The sequence below is a fragment of the Gracilinanus agilis genome, chromosome 2 (genome assembly GCF_016433145.1).
Source record: "Gracilinanus agilis isolate LMUSP501 chromosome 2, AgileGrace, whole genome shotgun sequence".
Classification (NCBI taxonomy): Eukaryota; Metazoa; Chordata; class Mammalia; order Didelphimorphia; family Didelphidae; genus Gracilinanus; species Gracilinanus agilis.
Window position 1 is genome coordinate 64,559,981 of NC_058131.1, and position 27,998 is coordinate 64,587,978.

General features: G+C 40.3%; 1 protein-coding gene across 1 annotated transcript in view; it reads left to right on the top strand.

Annotated features, from left to right (window-relative positions):
• TK2 (thymidine kinase 2) overlaps window positions 1-27,671 on the top strand; it is a 44,384-nt gene extending 16,713 nt beyond the window's left edge. Inside the window, exons 4-10 of the mRNA XM_044660607.1 lie at window positions 5,345-5,398; window positions 11,129-11,218; window positions 12,944-13,017; window positions 19,523-19,611; window positions 21,775-21,854; window positions 24,776-24,856; window positions 26,704-27,671. Coding sequence (XP_044516542.1) covers window positions 5,345-5,398; window positions 11,129-11,218; window positions 12,944-13,017; window positions 19,523-19,611; window positions 21,775-21,854; window positions 24,776-24,856; window positions 26,704-26,802 — 567 coding nt within the window. The 3' untranslated portion in view covers window positions 26,803-27,671. The remainder of the gene's footprint in view (window positions 1-5,344; window positions 5,399-11,128; window positions 11,219-12,943; window positions 13,018-19,522; window positions 19,612-21,774; window positions 21,855-24,775; window positions 24,857-26,703) is intronic.
• The last annotated feature ends 327 nt before the right edge of the window (window positions 27,672-27,998 follow it).

A 27,998-nucleotide genomic window follows, 5' to 3' on the forward strand; every position in this document is an offset into this window, starting at 1 on the left:
AGCCCTGAGGCTCACAGGAGAGAATTCTCTGACTTTGTTCTGTGAATGGAAACAGTAGATGTAAATTTTCCCTGGTGCTCTGGGCTGAGAAGCAGGGATGTGTAGGGAATAGAGGCACAGCCTCAGAGTCAGGAAGTCCTAGGTTCAAACCTAGCTTCAGACGGGTAGACAGGTCATTTAAACCTCTCAGGCCCCCAAAGTAGTCCACCAAGACCCCGCATTATAGATAAATTGTTCTTTTGTATCAGGAGGTGGAGTTTCTTCCCTGGGAATTCTCCCCAGTGACGAAATGGCAGACCCAGAACTCCTTCCCCCTCCTCCCTCTCTGCCCATCCCATCTCTATTACTTGAAAAATGAAGATTTAAAACTCTGCCCCCATTTATCAGCTTTGCTGTGAGAAGTTGGTAGGATTGCATATACAGAACTAGAAACCAACTAGTCTAACTCGTCATTTTACAGATAAGAGCTAACATCTCTATAACACTTCAAAGATTTACAGAGTGCTTTAAAAATATTTTCTTGTTTATCCTCATGACAACCTTGGGAGGTAGGTGCTAATATTGTCTCCACTTCCCAGATGAGAAAACTGAGGCAAAGGTTGCCTTTCCCAGGGTCATAGAGCTGGTATGTGTTTGAGGCTAGATTTGAATTCAGGCCTTCCTTCCTTTAGATTCAGTGCTCTATCCATTGAGTCTTGGTAGTATTACTACAGATGAAGAAGCTGAGACCCTGACAGGTCAAGAGTAATATGTAATGAGGATAGTGAGGTGATTCCATAGTGCATAGAATGCCAAGGCCTGGAGTCAAGAAGACTCATCTTCCTGAGTTCAAATCTGGCCTCAGATACTTACTAGCTATTTGACTGTGGGCAAGTCACTTAACCCTATTTACTTCAGTTTCCCCATCTGTAAAATGGGCTGGAGAAGGAAATAACAAACCATTCCAGTATCTTTGCCAAAAGAACCCTAAATGGGGTCACGAAGAGTCAGACATGACCCAAAATGACTGAACAACAAAATATATGATAAGCCTCAGACACCAGACTTCCCAATTATCCAGGGTCATATGAAATCTCAGCGCCATTCTCTAGTCTTCACTCAGCCTATATAGCCAATCTCTTGCTTCATCTTGCCTTTTTTGCCTTCAAAACATTGCTCATATATGTCTCCTGCCTCCACTCACTTAACTGCCACCCTCATTCAGAGTCTTATCCCACTTGCACTATTGCAATAGGCTTCTGGTTGGCCTCCTGCTTTAAGTCTCTTCCTGCTCCATCCTTCTGTTCTAAGCATTTTCTATGGCTGTCCCCCATGCCTGGAATGCTCTCTTTCCTTTGCCTGAAGTGCTGACCTCCTTGGTTTACTTCAGGTTCCAGCTAAACTCCCATCTTCTATAGGAGATGTTTATAGGAACCATCTTGATTATGGTATCTTCTGTCTGTTCATTGTTCTTATTCATCCTGTATATAGCTTGCTTTGAATATAGTTGTTTGCATGTTGTCTCCCCCATTAGATCATAAGCTCCTTCTGGGCAGGGACTGTTGGTTGCCTCTTTTTGTACCTCTGGCAGTTAGCACAGTGCCTGGCACATAGTAGATACTTGATAAATGTTTCCTGAATGATTGCTTTTCTCTTCTCAGCTGCCAAAGTGATTTTTCCCCTAAGCGTGGGTCTGATTATATTATCCTTTGACTCAACTCCAGGGTTTCCCTGTTGCCCCTACGATTAAAAATAAAATCCTCTGACACTTAAAAGAGCTTTACTTCTCAACCCCCTCCTACCTGTTGTAATAAGTGAATACTGTAGCTAATAATATGGAGCTGGTGGTACAAGTGAGTCACCAGGGGCCTGGGAGCCTTTAACTACAGTAGCAGGAGATTTGGAGCTGTCAGTGATGGGCAGCCTCAGTTGTGGTACCCAGTGAATCTTTACTGCTAGCTATAGGCTCCTTTAAGGTGATGAGGGGGAGGCCCCTCCCTGCTGGAGTAACTGCCTTCCTAGTGGGAGAGAGCAGAACTCAACAGGAAGTGAAGCTCAACTTCCTGGACACAATGGAGGCTTAGTCCACTACTTTCTTTAAACTCAACTAGTTGATATTCTCTCCTCTCCTCAGTACCTTTAGCCTAAGGTGATGATATAGTAATTACAGAAACTCTCAGATTCAGACTAAGGGATTTATTTTAACAGGCAAGGGAAAACTGAGGAAAGAAGGTTTAGGGTCCTGAGAAGCTGTTGCTAGGGCGACTGGCAAGTGTTGGCAATGGAACTAGAAGGTAAGGTCAGGCTGAAGGAACTAGCCCTCAGCCAGAGATAATTTAACGCTGTCCTGATGTTATATGATCCACCAGCTAAACAGATATAGTTGTTATGTTGATTTAGGGATGTCTAATCTAGAATACTCTAAGCTAAAATCCTGCCCACGTTCCACAACCAAACCTCTCTTCATCCTCCCTTCAACCTCCTGGGGTCCCAAGGGACATCAGGGGTAGTAGGGTGTCTGGATGAGGTGAAGGAAATCAGAACCCCAAGGTTGGGTCTGCAGGGATTTATATGGTCCCAGCTCAACTGTCAGCTCCTGGGACTGGCACCTGCCAGGCCAGAGCTCCATTCTGCTAACTGACAGGATTGCCTAGGGTAATATTGCAAATGCAAGAAATCTTGCATAAATCCTGCATTACACTGTTTAGTCTTATTTCCTCCTATGAACTCGATGTTCAACTCTACTTGCCTGCTAGGTTTCACATGACATTCCATATCCTTACTTTTTCCCATGTCTGGAGTTCTCTCCTTTCCCACCTGTGTCCTGGCTTCTTTCAAGATAGCTCAGATCCCGTCTTAGACAGGAAATCTTCTTCCCTTCCAAACCCTCAATTGCTAGTCCCCTCTGAAATGGCCTTCCATCTATCCATCCATCCATCCATCCACCCATCCATCCGTCTGTCCATCCATCCGTCCATCCATCTATCTCTCTATACCCATGTGTACACATATATATTTATACATAGACATACACACATATATAATACATACATGCACATATATAGAAATAAAACCTTCCATGTATATATCATGTATGCCCTTAGGAATTTGCTTGCTGTCTTCTCCATTGGAAAGTGAATTCCCCGAGGTCCACCCTATATTTTTGCTTTTCTCTATATCTCCAACATTTAGCACAGTGCCAGGCACATAGGAAACTTTAATTAATAAATGTTTCTTGACTACTCTTTCCTTGGTACCACCAGGACTCTGTGCCTGGTTTTAACTCTCGATGATAGACACTAGATAAATAAAAATGCTTTCTTATTCATTACTCCCCAGGGAAAAAGAGCAGAGAAAATCTGTTGTTAATGATTGCTGCCAGCTGCAATTTAGCTAGCTGCAACTTTCTATGTACTAACAGGCCTGAACTGAGGCCAGAGCACAGTTAGACGCAGAGTTCTCTGGAGAAATGTATTAATGGAAAAGCCTGAGGCTATTCACAGAAACATTCCTGGGTGTGACTTAGGGTGCTTGGTACTTTGAAAGGCACTGTGCCCAAATGGGATAAATAGCCACTGACTCACTGTGTTTCTGATGTCTGTAGGTGTGTGTCATGCCCCATAAAATAAGAAGGAGAAAAGGAAAGAAAACTTGGAAGATGAATTCCATCCCCTTAAGGGGTATATCATAGCAGCCTAATCACTCACATTGCTCTCTGTTCTGCTATGAATTTATAGTTAGAGGACCTTGAAATAGGACTTTGCCACTTTAATTTATAACCTTGAACAAGTTACCTTATCTGGGCTGTTTCAGTTTTCCAATTTATAAAATTCAAATCACTTGACCTCAGTCTCTCTGACAAAAGGATCTGTTGGACCCACTGGAGGAGGAGATGACAAACCAATCCAAGAAAGCCCTATGGATAGCGATGGCCCATGGCGTTACCAAGAGTTGGACATGACCAAACCATTGAACAACAAGTGGATTCTATAAGGGGGAGATGAGAAGGGAGGGAGTATATTCCAGGCCTGGGGGAAGGCCCCAAGAAAGGAGTTGGGATGCCATTTATGGGATCAGCAACTGGGCTATAAAGGATATGAAGGATAGAATTTATAGCAGATGTATCAAACATGCTGCTCACACCACCTTGAGAGGGCCTGAACTTTAAATGAAATTTAAATTAAGATTAAAATATGATTGGGAAATACTTAACAAAATGAATAAAAATACAGTAAAACAGAGATAATAATACATTCAAGTTAATATGTATCCCACAGGGGTCTTTAGTACAGCTTGGTGGACTCCTGTTCATTTTGGGTTTGACACCACTGTGTACAGAATACGTAGAAAGGTGGGCCAGAGGCGGGTCAAAAAAGTCTTTAAAAGCCAAACAGAGGAAAGTCCACTTTATCTTCTTCTTGTTCAATTGTTTTCATTTGTGTTCCACCTTTGCGACCCATTTGGGGTTTTCTTTTCTTTTCTTTCTTTTTTTTTTTTTTAAACCCTCACCTTCCATCTTGGAGTCAATACTGTGTATTGGCTCCAAGGCAGAAGAGTGGTAAGGGTAGGCAATGGGGGTCAAGTGACTTGCCCAAGGTCACACAACTAGGAAGTGTCTGAGGCCAGATTTGAACCTAGGACCTCCCGTCTCTAGGCCTGGCTCTCAATCCACTGAGCTACCCAGCTGCCCCCTCCCATTTGGGGTTTTCTTGACAAAGATCCTGAACTGGTTTGCCATTTCCTTCTCCAGCTCATTGGACAGATGAAGAAACTGAGGCAAACTGGGTTAAATGACTTGCCCAGGGTCACACAGCTAGTAATTGTCTGAGGCCAGATTTGAACTCATGAAGATGAGTCTTCCTGACTCCAGGCTCATGACTGTATCCAGCTGCCCCTCGTTCTTTCTCATTGTGGCTTGTTTGTGTGTGGGTCAGGTGCATCCTTGCTAGGTTGTGAATGCCACAAGGCTATTTCTCTTCCCAAGTGCATCTCTGCTCTGGCCTAGCTGGAGAAGTGAAAGATATTAAAGCTCAGATAAACCGAAAGGAAAAAAAGCACTTGACCAGGACTCGAAAGACTTAGAATCAGATCTGGACTCGGCTACTCACTCACTCTCTTTCCTCCTCTGGGGCTCAGTTTTCTTCTCTGTGTGAAATGAGGGATTGAATCCCCAAAGTTCCCTGCTAGTCCTCATATTCTTTGCTCTGGACTTTATCACTTCACGTGCTAAGGCCCATCAACTTTAGTCAGTCAACAAGTGGATATTAAGTGTCCCTTCTTGGCCAGATTCTTTTCCATTCTGATCACCTGTGATTTTTGTTGTTGTTTTTTTGGTGAGCCTTGGTTTCTGTTTTCCATATTGCAGGTTTTGACGGAGCCTGTATCTAAATGGAGAAATGTCCGTGGCCACAATCCTCTGGTGAGTGAGTTGTAAGGGGAGCCTGCCATCTTGGGGAGTCTGGTCTATCTCAGTCCTAGGCTTCATTCAGGGCCGGGCCTTGGGCTGCTAGGAGGATGTTTGAATGAAGATCACAGTGGAGTGCAGAGGCTGCTGGGCAAAGTTCTACCCTTAGCTAATTTGGGGATATCAGGGCTGATGGGGGTGAGGGCCAGGAAGTGAAATAAGTTACGGATAGTTTTCTCCAATGGATAGTTTGGAAAATGACAGTTTCCTGTTTGAGGAGATGGATCACTGGGTCTGGAGGCTTCAGACACTTCACTAGTTGTGAGATCCTGGTCAAGTCTCTTAATCTTTCTCTGCCTTAATTGCCTCATCTGTGAAACAATAATAGCTAATTGCTATTATACTTAAAAACAATAATGGCTAATAATAGCCAATTGCTCCTCTAGAGCTCTTATGAGGATAAAATGAGATGATATTTGTTAAAAAAGAAAGAAAGAAAAACACTCTTTGCAGCTGTTATTATTTGCTTGTTCATCTAGGGATATGTGAGTTAAAATCCTGAACTAATTAATAGAGTCATGGATTTTGATGGGGATTTCTGACTTGCAGAAGGTGAAGTTCAAGACTCTGAGGCTTAGGGTTTTTTTTTTTAAAGAAGGAGCATTTTAACATTTCCTTTGTGACCTTGAACAAGCCCCGTCATCTCTTTTATAGGAAAGATGAAAAAACTGGTCTTTGGACCTTAATTTCTTTATCTGTAGAACAAGATGAGAAAATTGGGTTCTCTAATCTCCAAGGTCTGGTCTAGCACTGATATGCTATGCCCTAATATCACTTTCAGCTCTGACATTTTTAAAAAATTTAATTTAATTTTTTCAATTAACAAAATCATTTTTCTTTCCCATTTAACCTTTCCCCCTCTATTAGAAAACAAAAGAAATTCCTGTTTTGACATTGGTTGTGATACTTTATTTTTCTAAAGAACCTTAGTGCTCTAACATTCTGTGTTCCAACATGCTTTCTAGTTCTAGTATTTTGTTTAAAATTTTTTTAAATTGTTTAGAAATCCCCATTTAAAGTGCCTTGTGCCTCTGAGGTTTTATATCAGGTCCCCTCTAGCTCTTAGGCTCTTTTAGCTTAGAAATTTTGGGATCCTGTGGTTGATTCTGACAGCAAGAGCTTATGAGGGGTATCTTTAGAGGGGAAATTTTTCCAAGGAAGCCAGACCCAGTCCTGTCTGTGTTGCCTTGGTGATGAGGAGCAGAAGAATTAGGGAGCAGATAGGGACTATCAGAGTCAATCTAGGCAATTCCTAAGGACCCTTCCAATGCTATGATCCTAACTTCACAGCAACAGTCATCACATTCAATATCCTATAATGATTCTTGATGCTCTAAAAGAGGTGGAGAAAGACCTAAAATGATAACATCCCTTTCCCAAGCCCATAGCATCAAAAAGTCCCGCTTCTCTAGCTCCAGTCTGGGCTAAAAGGAATAGAGAGAGCTGAAAGACTTGCTGAATTCCATAAAGTAGATAGCCTTTCCTTGGTAATTGCAAGCCAGCCAGCTTAATACTGATACCCATCAATGACTTTCTAGCAGTAGACCCAAGGCAGGGTTTCTCTATTCTCCTATGGTGTATACATTAGTGAATTCATGCCCCTTCTTATTTTAGGTACTATATTTCAGTTAAGGAAGCCTTAAATTAGTTTTTTTTTTTTTTTTACAAATTTTAACTCAAGAAACATTTGTTTAGTGTCTAGTGTATACAAAATCCCATCTGAAGCACTGGATATATAAAAATGAATAGCCACAGTCCTTTTCCCCTCATAGAGCTTAAAGTCGGGTAGAGGGAATACATTGTATATAGAAGTAAGGGGAAAGAATGTACAAAGTGGATAGCTAGATGACTTCTCAAGAAAGTTTGACCGGAGATCCCTTTTAACTAGGGGGGAATCAGAGAAGGCGACTTGGCCTGAGCAAGAATTTGAAGGAAAAGAAGGATTTCAACCTATAGAATTGAGGAAGGAGGACCAGAATGGAGGAGAGCTAGTGCAGATGTTTGGAGGTGGGGCAGAGTAAATAAGTTTATGGGATAACAAGTAGTCCAGTTTGACTGGAATGGAGAATGTATATGTACACATACATATTATGTGTATAGATATTTATTATATGTCTATATCATAGGTTGATATAATCACATGTTTTTATAAGATCTATATTTTACATATGTATGTTTCACACAGATTTTACTTATATATTTTACACACACACACATATATAATTACTTATAATTCCTAGAACCCTTTTGGCCTTTTTTCATGATACACACATGCAAATATATATATATATAATATACATGTAAGAGACAGGTGACATGAAGTTGGAAAGGTGGGTTAGTGCTGGATTGTGGAGGGTTTTAAAAATGAAATTTGTGTTTTATTCTAAAGACAACAGATAGCTATGACAGGCTTATAAGCTAGGGAATATCATGTCTGAATCAGCCACATTTGCCAGTCAAATATATATATTCAAGGGGGCAGCTGGGTAGCTCAGTGGATTGAGAGTCAGGCCTAGAGACGGGAGGTCCTAGGTTCAAACCTGGCCTCAGACACTTCCCAGCTGTGTGACCCTGGGCAAGTCACTTGACCCCCATTGCATACCCTTACCACTCTTCCACCTATAAGTCAATACACAGAAGTTAAGGGTTTAAATAAAATAAAAAAAAATAAAAACAAATATATATATATTCAAGGAGTCAAATGAGTGGCATATATCTATATAAAACTTATAATTCCTAGAACCTTTCTAGCTTTTTTTCTTTTCTTTTTTTTTTTTTTTTACACAAATAGGCAGCTTGTGATATAGTGGATAGAGTGCTAGATCTGAAGTCTAGAAATCCTGAGTTCAGATCTTGTTTCAGAGACTAGATGTGTGACTTGCCCTCTCTCATTCTCATTTTCCTCATCTGTAAAATGGAAATAACAGTATCACCTGTCTCACAGGGCTGTTATGAGAAGATCTAAATGAGATAATATAGGTAAAAAGCTTTGTAAACTTTGTGTTGTTCTAGAAATACAAGCTCTTCTTATTAAAGGTTATGTAAGTGTTAACTATCATTATTATTTATAGCTACCTAACCATAGCTCTCCCAAATTGTTTTTGTGCAGTTGGTTCAAATCAATCCCCTTTACTAAAAACATATGCAAATACTCCAGCTAAAGGCAGTCTCCAAGGTGATAAAAGCCAGAGGAGGAAATTAAAAGCAATCACCCAGGAGGTGCCCCAGGAGGTCAGGAGATCACTGCTGGAGTCTTAGAGCTGATTTTACACTCTGCTCTCCTGCAGTGGATTTTAAATGTGTGGGGGTAGGAATGGGGAGAGGATGTGGATTATAAGCATCAGATCTGGATTCAAATCTATTCTGAGTCTCAGGTCACTATACTCTGAATTCCTCCTCCTCCGCTCCAAAAAAAGGCACAGATGATCTTTCACAAACATGTATCGAGAGATGAAGGTTTAGTTTTCTTTTCACAAACATCAATCAGTATGCGTTGGGTTCTGGGTCTGAAACTTCTGCCTCAGAATTGTCTGGACCTAGTTTTCCCGCTTCTTTGCCAAATGATGGTTCCTTTTCTCCTATAGGTCAGCAGTTCTTAAAGCAGTCTCGGACCCCTGGGTCCTCAAGATCCTTCTAGTTCAAGATTATTATCACCATAACACTAAGGCGTTTTTTTGCCTATTAAAACACTCCTTTTTCTGTGTGAGGCTAGATTTTCTTTGCATACTTCAACCAAAACAGATTGAATGCAGAAGCAGTTTGAGAATCCAGCTGTCTTCCATTAAGGCAGACATTAAATAGATTTGCAAAAAAAAATATGTAAAGCAGTATCAAACTTTTTGTTTTGGAAAAGATACTTAGTTTTCATCTTAAAATATTAGTAATATTAACATGTAATGGGGAACTGAGTGGTGTAGTGGATAGAACACTGTGTTCTGGAGTCAGGGAGATCTGAGCTCAAATCTGGTCTCATACACTTAGAGCTTTATAATCCTGGGCAAGTCATGTAATCCTCTTTGTCTCAGCTTCTCATCTATAAAATGAGGATACACTAGAGAAGGAAATGGCAAACCACTCTAGTATCTTTGCCATGAAAACCCCATGGATTGGAGCAGCTGGTGGCTCAGTGGATAGAGAGCCAGGGCTAGAGACAGGAGGTCCTAGGTTCAAATCTGGTCTCAGACACTCCCCCGCTATGTGACTCTGTGCAAGTCACTTACCCAACATTGCCCAGCCCTTACTGTTCTTCTGCTTTGGAACAAAAACACAGTATTAATTCTAAGACAGAAGGTAAGGGTTAAAAAATTTTTTTATCTTCATTTTATTCCAGTAATAAATTTACACATAAATTTTCCAAGGTTACATGATTCATGTTGTCTCTGTCCCTTCTTCCCTCTCCCCTCTTGGAAGTGACAAGCATTTCTACTGGGTTATGCATGTGTTATCTCTCAAAACCTATTTCCATATTATTCATTTCTGTAAGCAAGTAATCCTATAAAACCCAAGCCCCAAATTCTATACTCATATAAACAGGTGATAAATCATATGTTTTCAATTGCATTTCTACTCCCACAGTTCTTTCTCTCAATGTGGATAACATTCTTTTTCATAAGACCTTTAGAATTGTCCTGGATCATTGTATTCTGTTAGTAGCAAGGTCTATCACAGTTGATCATCCCATAATTGTTCAGTTACTGTGTACAATCTTCTTCCTGGTTCTGCTCATTTCACTCTGCATCAGTTCATAGAGGTCTTTCCAGCTCATATAGAAATCAAGCAGTTCATCATTCCTTATAGCACGATAGTATTCCATCACCATCATATATCACAATTTGTTCAGCCATTAGAAGATAAGGGTTCAGAAAACAAACCCATGAACAACATCCATGAAATCATATAGAGTCAGACACGACCGAGTGATTGAACAACAAAATGGGTTTATTGTAATTTTCAAAAATTATATTTTTTCCCTTATTACACATAAAAACAATTTTTAAACATTCCTTTTTTAAGTTTTGAATTCAAAATTCTCTCCCTTCTTCTGATCTCCCTCTCATACTTCCTCCCTACCTTCCCCCCTCCCCGAGACAGTAAGCAATCTGATATAGATTTTACATGAGTAATCATCAAAAATATTTTTCCTTAGTGATTTTGTGGAAGAGATTGCAAATAAAAAAAGGAAGAAAATCAAATATAGCATGTTTCAGTCTGCATTCAGACTGTCAGTTCTTTGGAAGGCAGATGACATTTTTCATCTTATGTTTTATTATAATTTTTAATGAATCAACACAATAAAATTTTTTATCAATTTTAATTTCTTAGATTATAAATATTAATAGATATCACATAAACAACAGCTCTTTGGGGGTCTTTAATGGTTGCTAATAGTGTAAAGGGGTCCTTAGATCAAAAAGCTTGATAAACCACTGTGATAAGGCTATTTTTGCAGCCCTTAAGGGAGGAAAGACTCACCTTAAGCCTTGGGATGAGTTCCGGATTTGGAGATAAGGCATGAGTTCATTCCCCAGCTCTGTTCCTTGTTAGCTGTGTGACTTTGGTGGAGGCATTTTCTTTCCTTATAAAATCTTAGGGGAGTGTGAACCAGTTGATCTCTAAGGCTTCTATGGACTTGTCATTCTTTTACCTGTCAGGTTATTGAAATGCGTGTCTCCTTTTCTGCTCTAGGGCCTGATGTATCAGGATGCCTCAAAATGGGGATTAACTTTTCAGACTTATGTGCAACTTACCATGCTGGACCAACATACGAGGCCTCAGGTATCTTTCATATACTTGATTTCCTTTGTTTTAAACCTATGTAGAATTCTTTAAGAATAAGTTTTTTTTTATTCAAAGATATTTTATTTTTTCAATTACATGTAATAGCAATTTTGAACATATGTTTTCTGACATGAAAAGATCCAAATTGTCTCCTTCCCTCTCCCTTCTCAGAGATGATAAACAATTTGATCTGGATTATATATGTATTATCATGCAAAAATATACTTCCATACTGGTCATCATTGTGAGAGAATACTCATATAAAACCCAAACCATAAAATAAAACCGTAAATAAACTAATGTGAAATATAGTATGCTTTGATCTGCATCTGACTCCAACAGTTCTTTCTCTGGAGGTGGATGGCATTAGGAATAAGTTTTTAGAAAGCCTTTTTTTTTTAGCAGGAAGAACTTTTTACCTATAGTTAGTTGAGGTCTACCATGGAATAGTGGAAAGTCTGTCCATGGGATCTGAAGTTAGTTCCACAGCTGGCTCTATTGTCTATATTAATTAGCCCAGCTGCTTTTCTTCTCTGGACCTCAGTTTCCTTATCTGAAAAATGACAGTGAAAGAGATGATTTCCTTTAACCTCTAGCTTTCTCTGCAATTTTAGAATCCCATCCAGCTCTGCATTCTAAGGTACTGCCCAGCTCTGACAGTTTCTGTTCCCTGGAATTTCCCAACTCTGGCATTCTGTGTTCCAAGGTCTCTCCCAGCTCTGACTTCCCCTGGCTTTGAATGCTTCCAAGAACATTATATACACTAACTAAAGGGTGTGAATGATTCCTCCCATGGTTAGGTACCCACACCTCAGTTGTAACTAGTACTTGGATTAAGATACAGGCTCATAGATGTGTCCTTGGAAAAAAGTACTTAAAAAACTCTAACTGGCAAGTCTGAATTTCACTTTTCCCAAGTTACATTTCTTAAAGTTAATGGGTCAGTAGAAGAGTGTGGCTTAGAGAGCTGGTCTCAGAGTTGGGAAGTCATGGTTCATTTGCCATTCCTGACACATCCTGGCTGTATGACTGTAGGCAAATTTTCCTGTGACTTGTCACTAAACCTATTTTCCTCATCTGTAAAATGAGGGATTTGGAAAGGACTTCTAGTCCTTTGATCCTTTAATCTTATAAGCCATAAATTTAAAATGACAGACAAGTGGAGAATCCCATTTAGACAAAAATCTTTCCCAGTTTGTATAATCTTACTGAAATAGGTGTATTCAGAAGCTCAGGATCTTCTTGGACAGTTTCTGAGGTCCCTGGGAGGAGGCTACAGATCTCTGACCTTGACTGGAATTTGCTTCTCTTTTCAGAGCAGTTGTTGACTTTTCAATACAAAAGACAGCAGCATTAGCTTCTATTCCATCAGTCACAATTACTTCACTGACAATGTTCTGGGCACTGTCTTTTGTCACACTGCTTCCTAACAATGATGGTTTTCCCTGAAGTCAATTCCTTCAGCTACAGAAGTGGAAATCCTTTGGAAACCTACTACTTCACTAATCATCATCATGGGGAAATCTGGTGTAGGTGAAAGGAAAACCACTGTCCAGAGCCAACAGGGTGGAGACAATGAAGGTCTTCCTGAGAGTGGTGCAGAGTGGGATGTGTAGAACAGTCAGAGAATAAAGAGAGGTGATCTCTATATTATATGTTGCATAATATTTGTCCACATCAGGTGCAAAACTAGTAAATTGCCATTTCTTTTTTTTTTTCCAGATTTCACCAGTGCGGATGATGGAGAGGTCAATTCACAGTGCAAAATATATTTTTGTAGAAAACTTGTTTAAAAGGTATAGTTGTTGGCTTACTGATTTAAAAAAAAATCATTGAATAATTTTCCAGCAGATTTATTGAGTGCCTATGTTATCTGTGGCATTGACTATGATTTTCATCCAAAACAACTATCTATCTTAGAAAACTGGTTTTATTTTCAAGTTTGGTTTTGAATCCTAGCTTTGCTGCTCATTTACTTGTGTGACCTTGGACAATCCAAGCACTGGATTTAAAGTCAGAAGGGCTATGTTCTAACTCCTTTTCTGCTACTTACTTGCTCTAATATCATGGGAAAAACCATGCCCTTCTTTGACCTTCAGTTTCTTCATATGTTGACAGAACCTTAGATCATTTTGGCCTACTGAGGCAGTAAACCAGAAGAGAACTCACAGAGAAAGGCATTTATGCTGTGCAATTAAGATTTGTCCTTGCAAAATCTTGTTAACAGTATAAATGCCTCTCTCTGAGATTTCCATTCTGGCTTACTGCCTCAGTGGGCCAAACTGACCTAAAGTTCATCAATATGTAGAATTAAGAGGGTGAATTAGATGATCTCTAAGTTACCTTTAAGTCCAAAATCTTAAAATTTAATCCTAGGTGTTAATTTGGTTTAGTCTGGTTAAACCCCTTTGGCTCCTCAAAACCCGGGGCAAGATATCACTGAGTGTTATAGCTCTGATAGCAGCATGATATATGCACATTGGATTAAAATCATAAGACCTATGTTCAGATGCCAGGTTTTAATGCTTACATGACCTGGGTGATCTTGGCTCAGTCAACCTCCAGTCTTCTGTTTCCCTGTATCAAATGAGAAGCTGTTCTAGATCAGGGATTCTTCCTCATTTTGTGTGTGTCATAGACCAAAATTGGCAGTGTAGCAAAGCCTGTGTTCTCCTCAGAATCACATTTTTTAATTAATTGAAGGTCATGGTAAATTTTAGTTAGAGGTTAGTGAAAATAAATATTATTTTTTACTCATAGAATTTTATGGACTCCATAAAATCCATCCACAAATGCTTTGGAGGATCAGTCCATGGATCCTAAGTTCAAAACCCTTGAACTAGTTGACTTACTGGGATCTTTCCAATTCTGAAATAGATGCCTATGAACCATGGAAACATTTCCCTTTTCTGGGCCTATAAAATGAAAGGTTTGACTAAGTAACTTTAAAGGCCCCTTCTAATTCTTGCCCTCTATGCCTGGAATGCTTTCTCTTCTCACCTCTGTCTCCTTACTTCCTTGAAGCCTCAGCAGAAGTCCCACCTTCCACAAGAAGCCTTTCCCAGGCCCTCCTAATGCTAGTAATGCCTTCCTCTGAGATTATCTTCCATCTTTTCTGTCTATATCTGAGGTGTGCTTAGTTGATTACATGTTGTCTCCCCCATTGGAATTTGAGCTCCTTGAAGGCAGGTATCTTGTCCCATTTAGCATAGTCCTTGGCACATAGTCGGTGCTCAATAAATGCTTGTTACTTGATTGACCTTTAGAGCCTACAACTTAATAGCCCATTTTTATGAGCCATGTAATTCTCTGAAATTTTTGATTAGCTCTTTAAGAATTTTTTAAAAAATATTTTATATTTCCCCAATTACATGTAAAGGCAGTTTTTGATACTCATTAAAAATTTTTTTTGAGTTCTAAGTTCTCTCCTTCCTTCCCACCCTCCCTCCTTCCTTCAGCATTCCTCTTCCCACTCATCCACCTCCCTCCTTGAGATGGTGAACAATCTGATATAGATTTTACATGTACAATCATGTAAAACATTTTTTCAAATGAGTCATTTTGTGGAAGAGATCTCAAATGGAAAAAAAGAAGCAAAAAAAGTGAAATATAGTATGTTTCAGCCCACATTCAGACTCCCTCAGCTTTTTCTCTCAGGTCAGATGACATTTTTCATCTTGAATCTCTAAGATTGTCTTGGTCACTACATTGCTGAGAATGACTAGGTCATTCACAGTTGTTTATCAAGAAATATTGTTGTCATGGTATTCAGTGTACTTCTGGTTCTGCTCACTTCACTTTGCATCAATTCATACAAATCTTTCCAGATATTTCCAAAATAATCCTGCTTGTCATTTCTTATAAGATAGTTGTATTCCATTACAATCACATACAATAACTTGTTCAGCCATTCCTCAATTGATGGACAACCCTTCAATTTCTAATTCTTTATTACAAAAAGAGCTACAGTAAATGTTTTTGTACAAATAGGTTCTCCCTCTCCTTTTTTTAAAGTCTCTTTGGTGTACAGATCTAGTAATGGTATTGATGGATCAAAGGAGTTTGCACATAGAGTCCTTTGAGCATAGTTTCAAATTGCTCTCCAGAAGGGTGGGATCAGATTACAATTCATACAGCAATGTATCAAGGTCTCAATTTTCCCACACCCCCTCCAACATTTTATTAATCTAGTCTTGTTGAAGAGATAGAGCAATACTGAAAGCAGGTAAGTATTCCACTTTGATCATAGAGTCTTCAGTTTGTAAAGTCCCTCAGGGGTCATTGAGTCCAACCCCAAGCCTGGAGCCAGAGCCCCTTCTGTGCCATCTTTGCTGAGCAGATGCCTCCTTTCTACTTGAAATTTTTACTGAAGTGACAGATCTCACGGTCTTCCTCCAGCAGTCAACAGTCTATTCTGTTGTTGAATATCTCTAGTTGATGGGAACTTCCTTTTCAGATTAAGCCTCAGGAAGGGAAGACACCAAGAAGGCCAGCATTAAAGACTTTAAAAATCCATCCCAGGGAGGAAAGATTAGTCTTGATCTTTTTGGCCCCAGAAGTCTTTACTAGGAGGACTGAGTGGAAGTTAGTTAAGAAATTTTAGACTTGATATCAGGAAAAACTTCTTCACAGTTATGAATTGTTCCAAAAAGAGAGCTTTCTGGACACAGGATGATTTCCATCTTACTTTAAACAATAGATAACCACTTGTCAGGTACATCCCAGAAGATAGGGGTGGTGGTTTGTTCCAGGAGCAGTTTGGACTAGATGGCTTCTGAAGTTTCTTTCAACTCAAAATTCTTGATTGTCTGAGTCCCAGTCTGCCTTCCTATAATGTCTATTCACAAATAGGCTTTGGTGCCAAGTAGATGAGGAAACGGAAGCCTAAATAAAGTTACTTTCCCATGTTTACCCAGACAACATATGGGCAAAGAACCTTAGAAATCATCTAGTCCAACCACCTCATTTTGCAAATAGGTAAACTGAGGTTCAGAGAGGTGGAACTGTTTTGCCCATGGTCACATGGCTTCTAAATTGTAGAACAGAGATTAAAATTCAGGTCCTCTGAATCCAAAGCCACTGCTCTTTTCATTGAGTGACATGCATAACCAATCTTTGGGTAGTACCAAGGCCTTCAATAGATTTCACTCCCTCTTACAGATTGTACTGTCATTTATTAATCAAGCTCATAAAAATAGAAAAAAGCCAGTTACTATAAAAACATATGTGGGTTATTGCATACATTATTTTAGACTAGAAATCCTAACCATTAGCAAATGAGCCATGATCTTAGAGGAGTACATATGAGGTTCCCCAAATCAGAAGGAAACAAAGGAACCTCAGTATATAATCCAGAAATTGCATTGGATAAGGTCACACTTTTAAATGCCCCTGACTGCCACTCAAAAATACCAAAGCTTCTAGAGACAGGAAGTCCTGGGTTCAAATCCGTTCTCAGACACTCCCTAGCTGGGTGACCTTGGCCAAGTCACTTGATCCCCATTTTTGCCCAGCTCTTACTATCCTTCTGCCGTGGAACCAATACACAGTATTGATTCAAAGACAGAAGGTAAGTTTAAAAAATACCAAAACTTTAAGAAAATAATGAATTATCTTAGGTTCAATACCATTTTTAGTTGTCTGTGAATGGCAGACATGGAAAGCCTAAAGAAAAGGAATGAATTGATAATCTGAAAATTTTACCATATTCAATAGGATTGCTACCTTAGACAAATCACCAAAGCTCATTGGTACTCTATTTCTTTATCTGTAAAATGAGGAGGTTGGACTAGAGGGCATCTAAGGACCCTTTCCAGCTCTAAACTTGTACTCCTAAGTCTGTGATCTTATAGCTAGATGATCTATGAGCCCCCCTCTCTATTATATGATACTAACGTCCAACTCAGATGTCCCCTCCTCCATGAAGCTTTTTTGATTCCTCTCTGCTAGAAATCGATCCCCTTTCCCTCAGATTTTTTCCTAGAACCTTTTGTTTTGGATTTCTGCCTTGCTACTTTCATATTCTCTATATTCATATTCTCTAAATTCATATAATTAATTGCATTCCAGATCCTCCTGGTAGATGGTAAGCTCCTTGAGAGTAGGGACAATATTGTTTGCCCTTCATCCTTGAAGACATCATGACATCATAGGGTGATGCCTTGACTCATGTATGAATTGGATACATGAGGCAGAGTTACACCAAGTCATCAGCCTTGCTCTTTCTTCCAGAGCCATCACAGTCCAGTAGCAAGATAAAAATTGCCATCACCAGGGACTACGTTGTACATTATTTTTGTATTTCTTAATGTTGACTGGCTGGTTACCTATTCAGTATCTGACAGGCAGAAACCTATCATAACATGGAGACTCTTGAGTCAGTTGTAATTTATATTTAATCATAATAATATTGGAAATATTGCCTCTGATGTTCAGTTTTTGGAGGCAGTTTTGGATACAGAAGGACTAAGACTTAAGAAAATAGTTCTTCTAATTTGGAGGGGGTTTGTATCTCCTCAGAATTTTTTCCTGTTTGGAGAGAATGGAGTCTTAAGTGCAAACTAATGTGACATAAATTTAGTTTGACTTAAACCTTCTAGTTACTAGATTCCCTTTCGGTCAACTCCAGTTGCAGGAAAACAATGATTTGTCAGCAACCACAAGATGGCATGCATGGTCCACCAGTGATTTTTGCTTTTTGCTTTTTGTTTTTTTGTTTTGTTTTGTTTTTCTCCTCCATTACTGTCCTTGCTTTGGGGAAAAGCATTCTGAGATCAAATGATTAGGGAAATTCTTTTAAGACTCCAAGTGCTGCTAATCACCATAGTATTGACCTTTGATTCATAGGAACCAGAAGATCTGGATGTCCCATTTCAAAGCTTTGCAACAACAGGGAAGTCATCCACCTCCCAGGGCTTTTTTTCTTGTCAGAAAATGAAGGGTGGGGCTAGGTTACATAACCTCTAAGGTTCTCTTTAGCTCTGACATTCTGCACTCTGTGTTTTAATGTCTTTTGTTGTAAAGTCTCATCTAGCTCTGCCATTCTGTGTTTTGTTCTCCATCCTAACATTCTGACTTCTTTGATCCCTCCTTGTTCTCCCATTCATTTTCTAAGATCCCTTTCAGTTTTGACATTCTGTGATTTTATGTTCTGATATTTTATGTTCTAAGGCCCTTTCTAAGTCTGACATGCTATATTCAAAGGTCTCTTTTAGTTTTGACATCTTGTAGTTCTATTTTCTGATATTCTGTTAGTTGACAAGAAACTATTAAGCATTTACTCTGCGCCAGGCACTGTGCTAAGCCGGGGATACAAGGAAAGCCAAAAGTTGTTCTTGCTCTTAGGGAACTCACAGTCTAAGTGGGGAGATAACATATAAATAACTGACTACCCGTAGGATTTGTACAAAGGAAACGGAGGAGAATCTCAGAGGGGAAGGCACTACCAGCTGCAGGGACTGGGAAAGACCTTCTGCCAAAAGTGGGATTTGAACTGAATCTTGAAATAAGCCAGAGAAACACAGAGGTGGAGATGAGGAGGGCCCCCATTCCAGGCATGGGAGCCAGCTAATGAAAGGACACAAAGGGGGAGATGGAGTGCTGTGTATGAGGAAGAGAATTAGGCCAATGTCACCAGATCATAGAGTTTATGGAGGAGAGGAAAGTATAAACTATAAAGGTAGAAAGAGGCCAGGTTGTAAAGAACTTTAAATGCCAAACAATGGATTTCATATTTGATTCAGAAAGTGATAATAGTGAGGCATCAAGATCTTTGAGGAGGGGAATGACCAGGGTTAGACCAAAGCTTAAAAAAAATCACTTTCTCCTAGCTATGTGACCCGTGGCAAGTCACTTCCACCCTCCCCCCCCCCCCAGACATTGCCTAGCTCTTAGCACTCTTCTGCCTTTGATTCTAAGAAGATAAGGTTAAAAAAAAATCACTTTGGCAATGTGTGGAGAATGGATTTGAGTAGGGAGAAGCTTGAGGCAAAGGGATTGGTTATGAGACATATGCAAAACAAGTGCTAGGTAAATTGAAGGGGAGGCAGTAACTGGGAGGGAAATTGGGGAAGTCCTCATGGAGGTGGTGTTTGAATTGAGTTTTGAAGGAGGCAAAGGTTTCTCCAAGGTAGAGAGAGGAGAAAAGGCATTCCTGGCATGAAGGAATCCATGGCTGATGCAAAGGCAGAAAGCTGGGAAATGGCCAGAGGCACATCCCAATTGTTTTTCATACAATGGAGTGTTGTATCAATGTTGTACTATGGAGTGAAAGATAGCAGTGATGGTTGCTTCTCATTTCAGTGGCAAGATGCCTGAAGTGGATTATGTGGTCTTATCTGAGTGGTTTGACTGGATTGTGAAGAACATTGATGTTTCAGTTGATTTAATAGGTAAGAGGTGTATCTTCCTCACCTGTGGTTACTGTAAGGTAAATCTTTATTGCTTTAAATCCTTTTCTCGCCATGTAACTCTTGGAGGGAGGTGGTGGCTGGAGGGCAGATAGCATTTAGAAATAGCCTCCTGGGTGCCAGGCATTGTGCTGAATGCTGGGGGTATAAGGAGAGGCAAAGGACAACCCCTCCCCTCAAGGAGCACACCATCTAATGGAAGAACTTAGAATTAGTAGAGAAAAAGTAACACTGAATCTGGAGTCAGTGGCCCATTATAATCCTGGCTTTGCTGCTTTCTCTCTATGTATCTTTGGACCACTTACCCTTAATTGGGCCTCACTTTCCAACACTGTAAAAGTGAGGGGCTTGAACCAAGTGATCTCATCTGGCCCTAGATCCTAAGAACCTATGGTCTTGGAGAAGGAGAATTGAAAAAACTCATTCATGCTGTGGATAGCCTCTTTCTTTCTAAGTAAGATCATCTGTTGAGAGGGAGGAGAATGAAAAGGGAGTTGGGGTATTGAGGAGAGTGGGTAAAATTTCTAAGGATTGGGCTAATAAGGATAGAAAGTTAATTGGAGAAGGATAAAAGGGTAGATGAGGGTCCTAACTGGGGCTAGAGAGCATGAATTTCTCCAGCAATACTTAACATCTCACAATTTGGTGGGAGGAAGGTGGACTGAGCAGAGGGTATGTGGTTACCTATGTGGGAACATTAGAACTTTAGAGATAGGGGTATTCAAATATGGAAAATTAATATTAAATTGTAATGATTTTTATGTGAAACCTTTCTTGAATCTTGGATTTTGAAGATCAATCAGCTTCTAAGCTAGAGTAATTTGCTCTTAGGAATCAGTACATTTTTTCTGAGGCAGAGTAGAGACCTGCTTCTTATTTATTTTTATTATTAAAAAATTTATCTTTTGTATTAGAATCAATATTGTGTATTGGTTCCAAGGCAGAAGAGCAGTGAGGGCTATGCAATGGGGATTAAGTGACTTGCCCAGCATCTCACACAGCTAGGAAGGCTAGATTTGAACCCAGGACCTCCTGGCTCTAGGCCTGGCTATCAATCCATTGAGCTACCTAGTTGTCCCCTGCTTATTTATTTTTCAATTTTCAGGAAATGAAGTCAATTTTAGGTAATGAAGTCAGCAAGATCTATCTGCCATTTTGTTCTGCAGTGATCCAGCCATGTGGCAGGGAGGAAGGGGCATGTTGGTGTCCTTAAGACCTCTTCCTATGATGAGATGATGGGGGAGGATTTGGGGTCTCTAGGGCTACCTCCTCAGAGGCTATTTGTCAATGGGAGTTGTCCAAAGGAAGGGCTGAGTAAAGAAATCTCAAGGGACACATAAGACATGTGCCAGAGGAATTCCCGTTAGGATTGTGGAGGGAGTCTAGTGGCCATTTTAGATTGTCTTGAGCAGTCGATTAGTAAATTACCTTAAAATGAAGAAATACTCCCTCTTGAGAATTTCAGTTGTTACAAATACACAGAACCACTTCAGAGGATTTACACTGATTAGGACCTAGCTGAATAAGCATGAATTTATATCTATCCATGTTTACTAGTTGTGGGGCCTTGGGCAAGTAATTTAAAAGCTCTATCTGCCTCAGTTTCCTCGTCTATAAAATGGAAATAATAACACCTCTCTCCTACAGAGAATTATTTAGAGACTCAAATGAGATATTTGCAAAGTACTTTGCAAACCTTAAAGTGCCATATAAATGCTACTTCTTATTAGTTTATGGAAGAAGCCAACCCTCATAAAATAGTAGCTTTTAGTGATGATTATGCCAGTACCCTTTTTTAGCCTTTTGCCATTCACTAATCAACTGGGTGGCAGAGTAATTAGAGTGATGAGGCTGGATCAGGGAGACCAAATACAGCCTCAGACTCTAACTGGATGACCCTGGGCAAGTCACTTAACTTTGTGGGCCTCAGTTTATCTGCCAAATGAACTAGAGAAGGAAATGGCAAACCAGTCCAGTATCTTTGCCAAGAAAACCCCAAATGGGGTCACAGAGAGTTGGATATGACTGAAAATTGACTAAACAACAATCAGCTTTTTTATACAGAAGTCAAAGGCAGCTTATTAATAACTATGTTATAAACTTTACCCTGTGATTGTACATTCAAATATTGTTTCCTAATGGCAGTTTATCTCCAGACATCTCCTGAGGCTTGTTATGAGAGATTGAAGCTGAGGTGCAGAGAGGAAGAAAAAATCATTCCATTGGTAAGGAAATCTTTTCTGTATTGAGTCAAGTCTCTGGATCCTTCCTAACTGTGGCTCTACCTTCTTTCCTCCAGCCTTATTATTTGTGCCTTTGCTGACCTTCTTCCTTTCCCTCTTCCACTCCAGCAGTTCAAGGATCTGAGAGTTTGATGCACAGGTTACTCCATGCACTGATGAAGATTACTACTCCTGCTTGCTTTAATAGATAGTCTATTGCTATGGCTAGAGAAAAATTCATCACTAAGTGACTAGTCTTGGGATAATGAATCCAGACAAAGTGAGGCTGGTCCTCTGACAATAGCTATCCGGTTTGTTATTGGACCTGTGAAAGCTTTTCTTCTTCCTGGCATTCAAGGTCTTCCACAATCTGGGCTGTCATCTTGCTTTTCAAGCCTTATCTCTTGCTGCTTCCATGCCTTATCTAAACTTTGTATCTCCCCCCCCAGTGCTTAGTAGGGTGCTTTGCACACAATAGGTGCCTCCTTACTCCTCACCTAGGCTGAGAACCCACATCATTTTGAGGAAGAGGGCTCTGGTTCTCCCTTCCATCCTTATTTCCTTTGGGCTTATATCTTTATTAAAATCTGCTTTGCTCTGTATTGATTGTAAAGTTAGTATATTACACATTTGTGCAATTCTTTCTTCCTGCAGACCTCCCTCTAGATTCCAGGAACCATGTCTGACCTAGCACAGTATTTTCCATTGTATTTTCCAGCATGGTGCTCTGCACACTGAAGGTGCCTAGTAACTAGTAAATTAATTTGTCTTCTCCCTACAATTCCCGCTAACTATGAAATAGGAACTTGATATAAAAGAACGTTGGCTTTTCTAAACCAGTGTCACTGCCTCCAGCCAACCCTGAATTTCCCCTGCACCTGCAGAACTCCTCAGAGGGAAGCAGTCCATCTTTGAAGGGGAAGCTCTCACTATTAGTGTTCAACACAACAGCAAATGTTTATTAGACCTCTGCTGTATGCAGAGACCCATGCTCAGTGCTAGGGGAGGTTCAGGGTGTTTCTGAGATATGGTCCCTGCCCTTCTGGAGCTCCTGGGGGTACAAGGAGAGTAAGACACCAACACAGATTCAATATGCAGGAATAGCTGAATGTATTTATCATGTATTATCATCCTGATGATGATCACATTATAAATAAGGTTTATAGCACGTATCTTTTTAGCCAAAGGTTCTTTCCACTTGTGTTTCTGAAAAGCCAGGATTTATCAGCTCTCTCTGGAAGATCAGTTAATGTTACTGAAAATTAGCTTGAGAAAGAAGGCAATTACTCTTTAAAAAATACATATATATATTTTCCAATGACATGTAAAAACAAATCTTAATATTTCCTTTTTAAAAAAATTTTGAGTTTCAAATTCTCTCTTCCTATCCTCCTTTCCCCCTCCCTGAGATGGTAAGCAATCTGATATAGATTTTACATGTGCAATCATGTAAAACATTCTTCCATATGAGTCATTATATGGAAGAGAATGCAAACAAAAAAAAAGGGAAGAAAGTGAAATATAGTGTGTTTCATTCTGCATTTAGACTCCATCAGTTCTTTCTTTGGAGGTGAATGGCATTTTTCATCATTGAGTCCTTGAGGATTGTCTTGGATCCCAGTTACTCTTGAATGAATGAAGAGGTGCCTCAGTGGTTAGAGCCCTGGACTTGGACTTTCTAGAATTTACATCTATCCGTACTTGGGCAAATAACTTAAAGCTCTATCTGCCTCAGGAAGACCTGAGTTTGAATCTTGCTTCAGGTGTGACCCTGGCCAAGTCACTTCACCTCTTTCTTCCTCAGTTTTCTCATTTGTAAAATGGGAATAGTCATATCACCTACATCATGGGGTTGTGAGAATCAAATGAGAAGACTTATGTTAAGTACTTTGCAACCCTTAACACACTATGTAAAAGCTGGCTGTTATGAATGAATGAAAAGGCATTTGTTATTATGTCAGCTAATGATTAGAAAATTGAGACTTTATGGTTCACAAAGCATTTCCCCACTACAACAATGAGGGTACAGAGTAGTGTTATCCCTGTTTTCTGGATGAGGAAACAGGTTTAGAGAAGAGAGGGGTTGCTCGGGAGGAGATTCAGGCATTGGGCAGACAATTAGCCCAGATTCCAGGTTCCATCCAACTCTGAGACTTCTAGTATCTTTGCTGCTGATGTAAAATTTCAAATTAATATCCTAATAAAAAGACTTCAGCAGTATGGCCCCTGAATTATTTGCTGTAACCCAGTTGGATTCACTCCAGGGATGAAAGGATGGTTCAACATTAGGAAAATAATTAGTTGTATAAACAACAGAAATAATGATTGTACAGGCCCTTCTTGTCATGGTCACATTCCAAGATCCTTGTTATGAAATTGCCCACTGCTGCCAAGTGAGTCTGAGATTCCATGGAATTCAGGAGGGCTTCCTTCTCTCCCTCTTGTGAGAATTCCCGTGAAGGTGACTGTTTTGTTGGCAGGAAGGACTGAAAGGTTGGGGGTGATCTGGCTATAGACAATCACTGGTCTCCTGGGAGAGGAGAGGGGCCAGGCAGGCCACCATTCGCTACTGGAGAGGTAAGAGGCAAAGCAGCAAGACAGATGGGCGTCTCATGTCATTTTGGCTTGAAATTGAATTGCTCCAGCTAGCGAGGCAGAAGTTCATGCTAATGAGATGAGAGCAGGATGTTTGGTGGAAAAATAGCTAGCTTGATGGATCAGATGGCTGTAATGTCATACAGTGCATAATAAATGTAGCTTGCATTTATATAGTGCTTTATGTTTACAGAGTGGAATCTCATCTGATCCCTTCATGCGTTCTGGCTGCAGCCAGACTTCATCTCCCACCTCCGTGTTTTTATACAGCATAGATTTTGCTCATGTCAAGCCTCACTTTAGCTTTGTGTGTTTGAATGACTTTACAGGAATATTTGGAAGCCATCCACCAGCTGTACGAGGAGTGGCTCATTAAGCAAACCCTCTTCAGAGTGCCCTCTCCTGTTCTCGTAAGTATGTTTACTCCAGCTCTCCCAAGAACAGCAGGATGTCTTGGGGCTTTCCAGAAGGATGCTCACCAAGCTGTGAGTTAGAATGAGGCACCATTCATCTGGTGGGGGTGATGGTGGGTGTCGGGGAGTTGCAGGATCTCTGAAGTTAGTTTACAAGAGGAGCTAGCATCATCTGGTTCTAAATAGGACTCCATTCAGCTTTCAGTTTAGGGAGCAAGTTTGTTCTCTCTCTTTCTCTGTTAGGCAATTGGCATTAAGTGACTTGCCCAAGGTCCCATAGCTAGGAAGTGTCTGAGACCAGATTTGAACCTAGGACCTCCTTTCTCTAGGCCTGGCTCTCAATCCACTGAGCCACCCAGCTGCCCCCACAGTTGACATTTCTACAGTTCTTTTTGGGATCGCAAAACACCTGGATTTGGGATCAGAGGGCTTGTGTTTGAATCTTGGCCCCATTGCTGTGTGTCCTTGGGCAAAGTATTTAACCTCTTTAGGTCTCTGTTTCCACTTGGGGTTTTCTTGGTAAAGATCCTGGAGTGGTTTGCCATTTCCTTCTCTAGCTTGTATTACAGATGAAGAAACAGAGGCAAACAGGGTGATGTGACTTGGCCAGGGTCTCACAGCTAGTAAGTGCTTAAGGCTGTATTTGAACTCATAAAGATGAGTCTTTCTGACTCCAAGCCCAGTGCTCTTTGCCACCTAACTGCCCTTAAAGCTCTATATAATGCATCCTACTCTTTATTCCTGCTGCTGCTACTATTACTTTTTGTGTGTTGGCAGGAGGGAGAGAGAGCTAAAATGGTGATACTTTTGCATCCATTGAAGAAAAATAATAATGATATGCTTATCTAGTATTTCAAGGAAACGATGTGTCCATAGAGTCATGATTTGAGTCCATAAAGGCCCCTGGGCTCAGGGTCACACAGCTAGGAAGTGTCTGAGGCCAGATCTAAGCCCAGGACCTCCTGTCTCTAGACTCGGTACTCTGTCCACTGAGCTGCCTGGCTGCCGCCACCCTAACTTGTTAAAGAGTCCTATGTAAAACAAGTCAGTAGATGGGGTAAGGACCTAAGGTGCTCCTCTGTAAGTTTAGCGAATGAATTTAACTTGTAGTCTCAGAGACATCTGATTAAGCTTTCTTGGCTCTATATTCTGTATGGATAAGGTTGATAAAGTGATTTCTGGGTAAGTGAGGTGCTACAATATTTGACTCTGGAGCAGAAGTTTTTAATCTGGGGTCTATGGACTTGTTTTTTTAAAAAAGTTTATTTGAAAAAAAATTTGCTAACTTTCAATATAATGGGTTTCCTTTGTAATCCTATGCATTTTATTTTATGCATTTGAAAACGCGATTCTGGGAATGGGTTTATCAGCTTCACTGGGCTGTGAAGGACAGACACAGTATCCGTGACTCAGAAAAAAACCACAACTGCTGCTCTAGAACTAGTGAGTGTGCCTAAGAGAGGGCAGAAAATTGACCCAGGGTTGGGGGATGTTCTGTTAGTCATTAAGTCAGTAAACAGTTACTAAGCATCTATACTACGCGTCAGGCATTGTGCTAAGTGCTGGGCATACAAGAACAGGCAATAGACAGTCCCTGCTCACAGTGTGATGTTATAACACTATCTGTAAAACACAAGGATTAAAGGAGATGGTCTTAAAGGTCCTTTTTTACCACTCTGTCCTTTTGGGATCCCACCGGTGTGCTAGGATGGATTTTGCCCCTTCTCGTCCTCAAGTCTCATCGGTAAAGAAACAATTAACATCTTCCTCTCTCACAGGAGGGTCCTCCTGGCTAATTATAGAAATGAATTTCACCCACTAATTTCTTTTTGGTTCTTTTCTAGGTGATTGAGGCAGACCAGGACGTGCAGACAATGTTGGAATTCTATGAGCAAAACCGGGACCAAATATTAACTGGAGGGGATTTGAAGCATCATTTATAGAACTGAGAAAAATCTGTGTGATTATAGTAGGGCCTGTCAGGGTGTGTCAATGTAGCTGTGAGAAATAACGTCACTGAAGCGAATTTTCTATCACATCTAATTGAAATTAAGTGTGTGCATGGGTATCTCTACGCCCATGCAAAGAACACTCTGTAACATATGGGAGCTTGTGAAGGGTGTACCTGTGTGTATATATTTCTACTTTGACATACTCAGTACCTATGTACACATTTTTGTATACATGTATGTATTATCGTGGTGGTCCTCTATTACCCGAGCGTCTAGCATGATGCCTGTGGGTGACGTTGCCCACCTGATTTTGGGAGGTGGCCCACTGAGATTTTTAGCCTCCCCCCAAAAATCACCTAGCATCTCCCAAGCAGTAGGCCATTTAAATGACTACTGATAGGAGCTCTGCTGGCAGATTTGGACCAATTAATCATACGTGAAGTTGAATGTCATTCATCATGCAGTTAAGTTCATGCAGTCCCCGCAAGTATATATGGTCACAACGCTGCTACTCAAGACTTGGACGACTTCTTTTCTACTGTGCTGTTCAACTGTAGGAAGTTTAATAGTTGACTTTCAATTTTGGCACTTTTATTATCCCAAATCCTCATTTTAATGATTTAATTTAACTTAATCCTTATTTTGCTTTTTGATGACCTAGGAATAGCTAAGCTGGGCTGGTGGAGTGAAATTCCCCTGACAATTCATCCCTTGATTGTCCAGCCTTTTGTTGGGAGGGTGGGAATGGGGGCTTGTATTTATGGAGAGAAAGCCGGGGAATGAATGGAGCCAAGGGTCATTATTGTTCGGTAATTTGTTTGCCAACTGATTGAGGGAAATAAACAATTATTGGCTTTTTCTTTTCTTTTTTTTTTAAACAAGTCAATGCTGTGTTTGGCATCATAAAACACTAATGCTATTACTTGCTAGTTTTAACTGCCACTTGAGTCTGGTTTGAGATGCATCTTTCTTGCATTGGTATGATATCAAATGGCTTTTATGAGCATGATAGCTTCATTCTTCCAAGTGGCACCCTTTCTTACTGGTAGTGTACAAGGAGAGAAGAGATGACCATCTGGGACATCGTGAAGCAGGGATCTTAAATCCACAGGGCTGCCCCATTGGACTGCTTTTACCCCACCATGCTCGAAGGCATCCTAAGAAGCCCTTTGGCCCTTGGCTCAGAT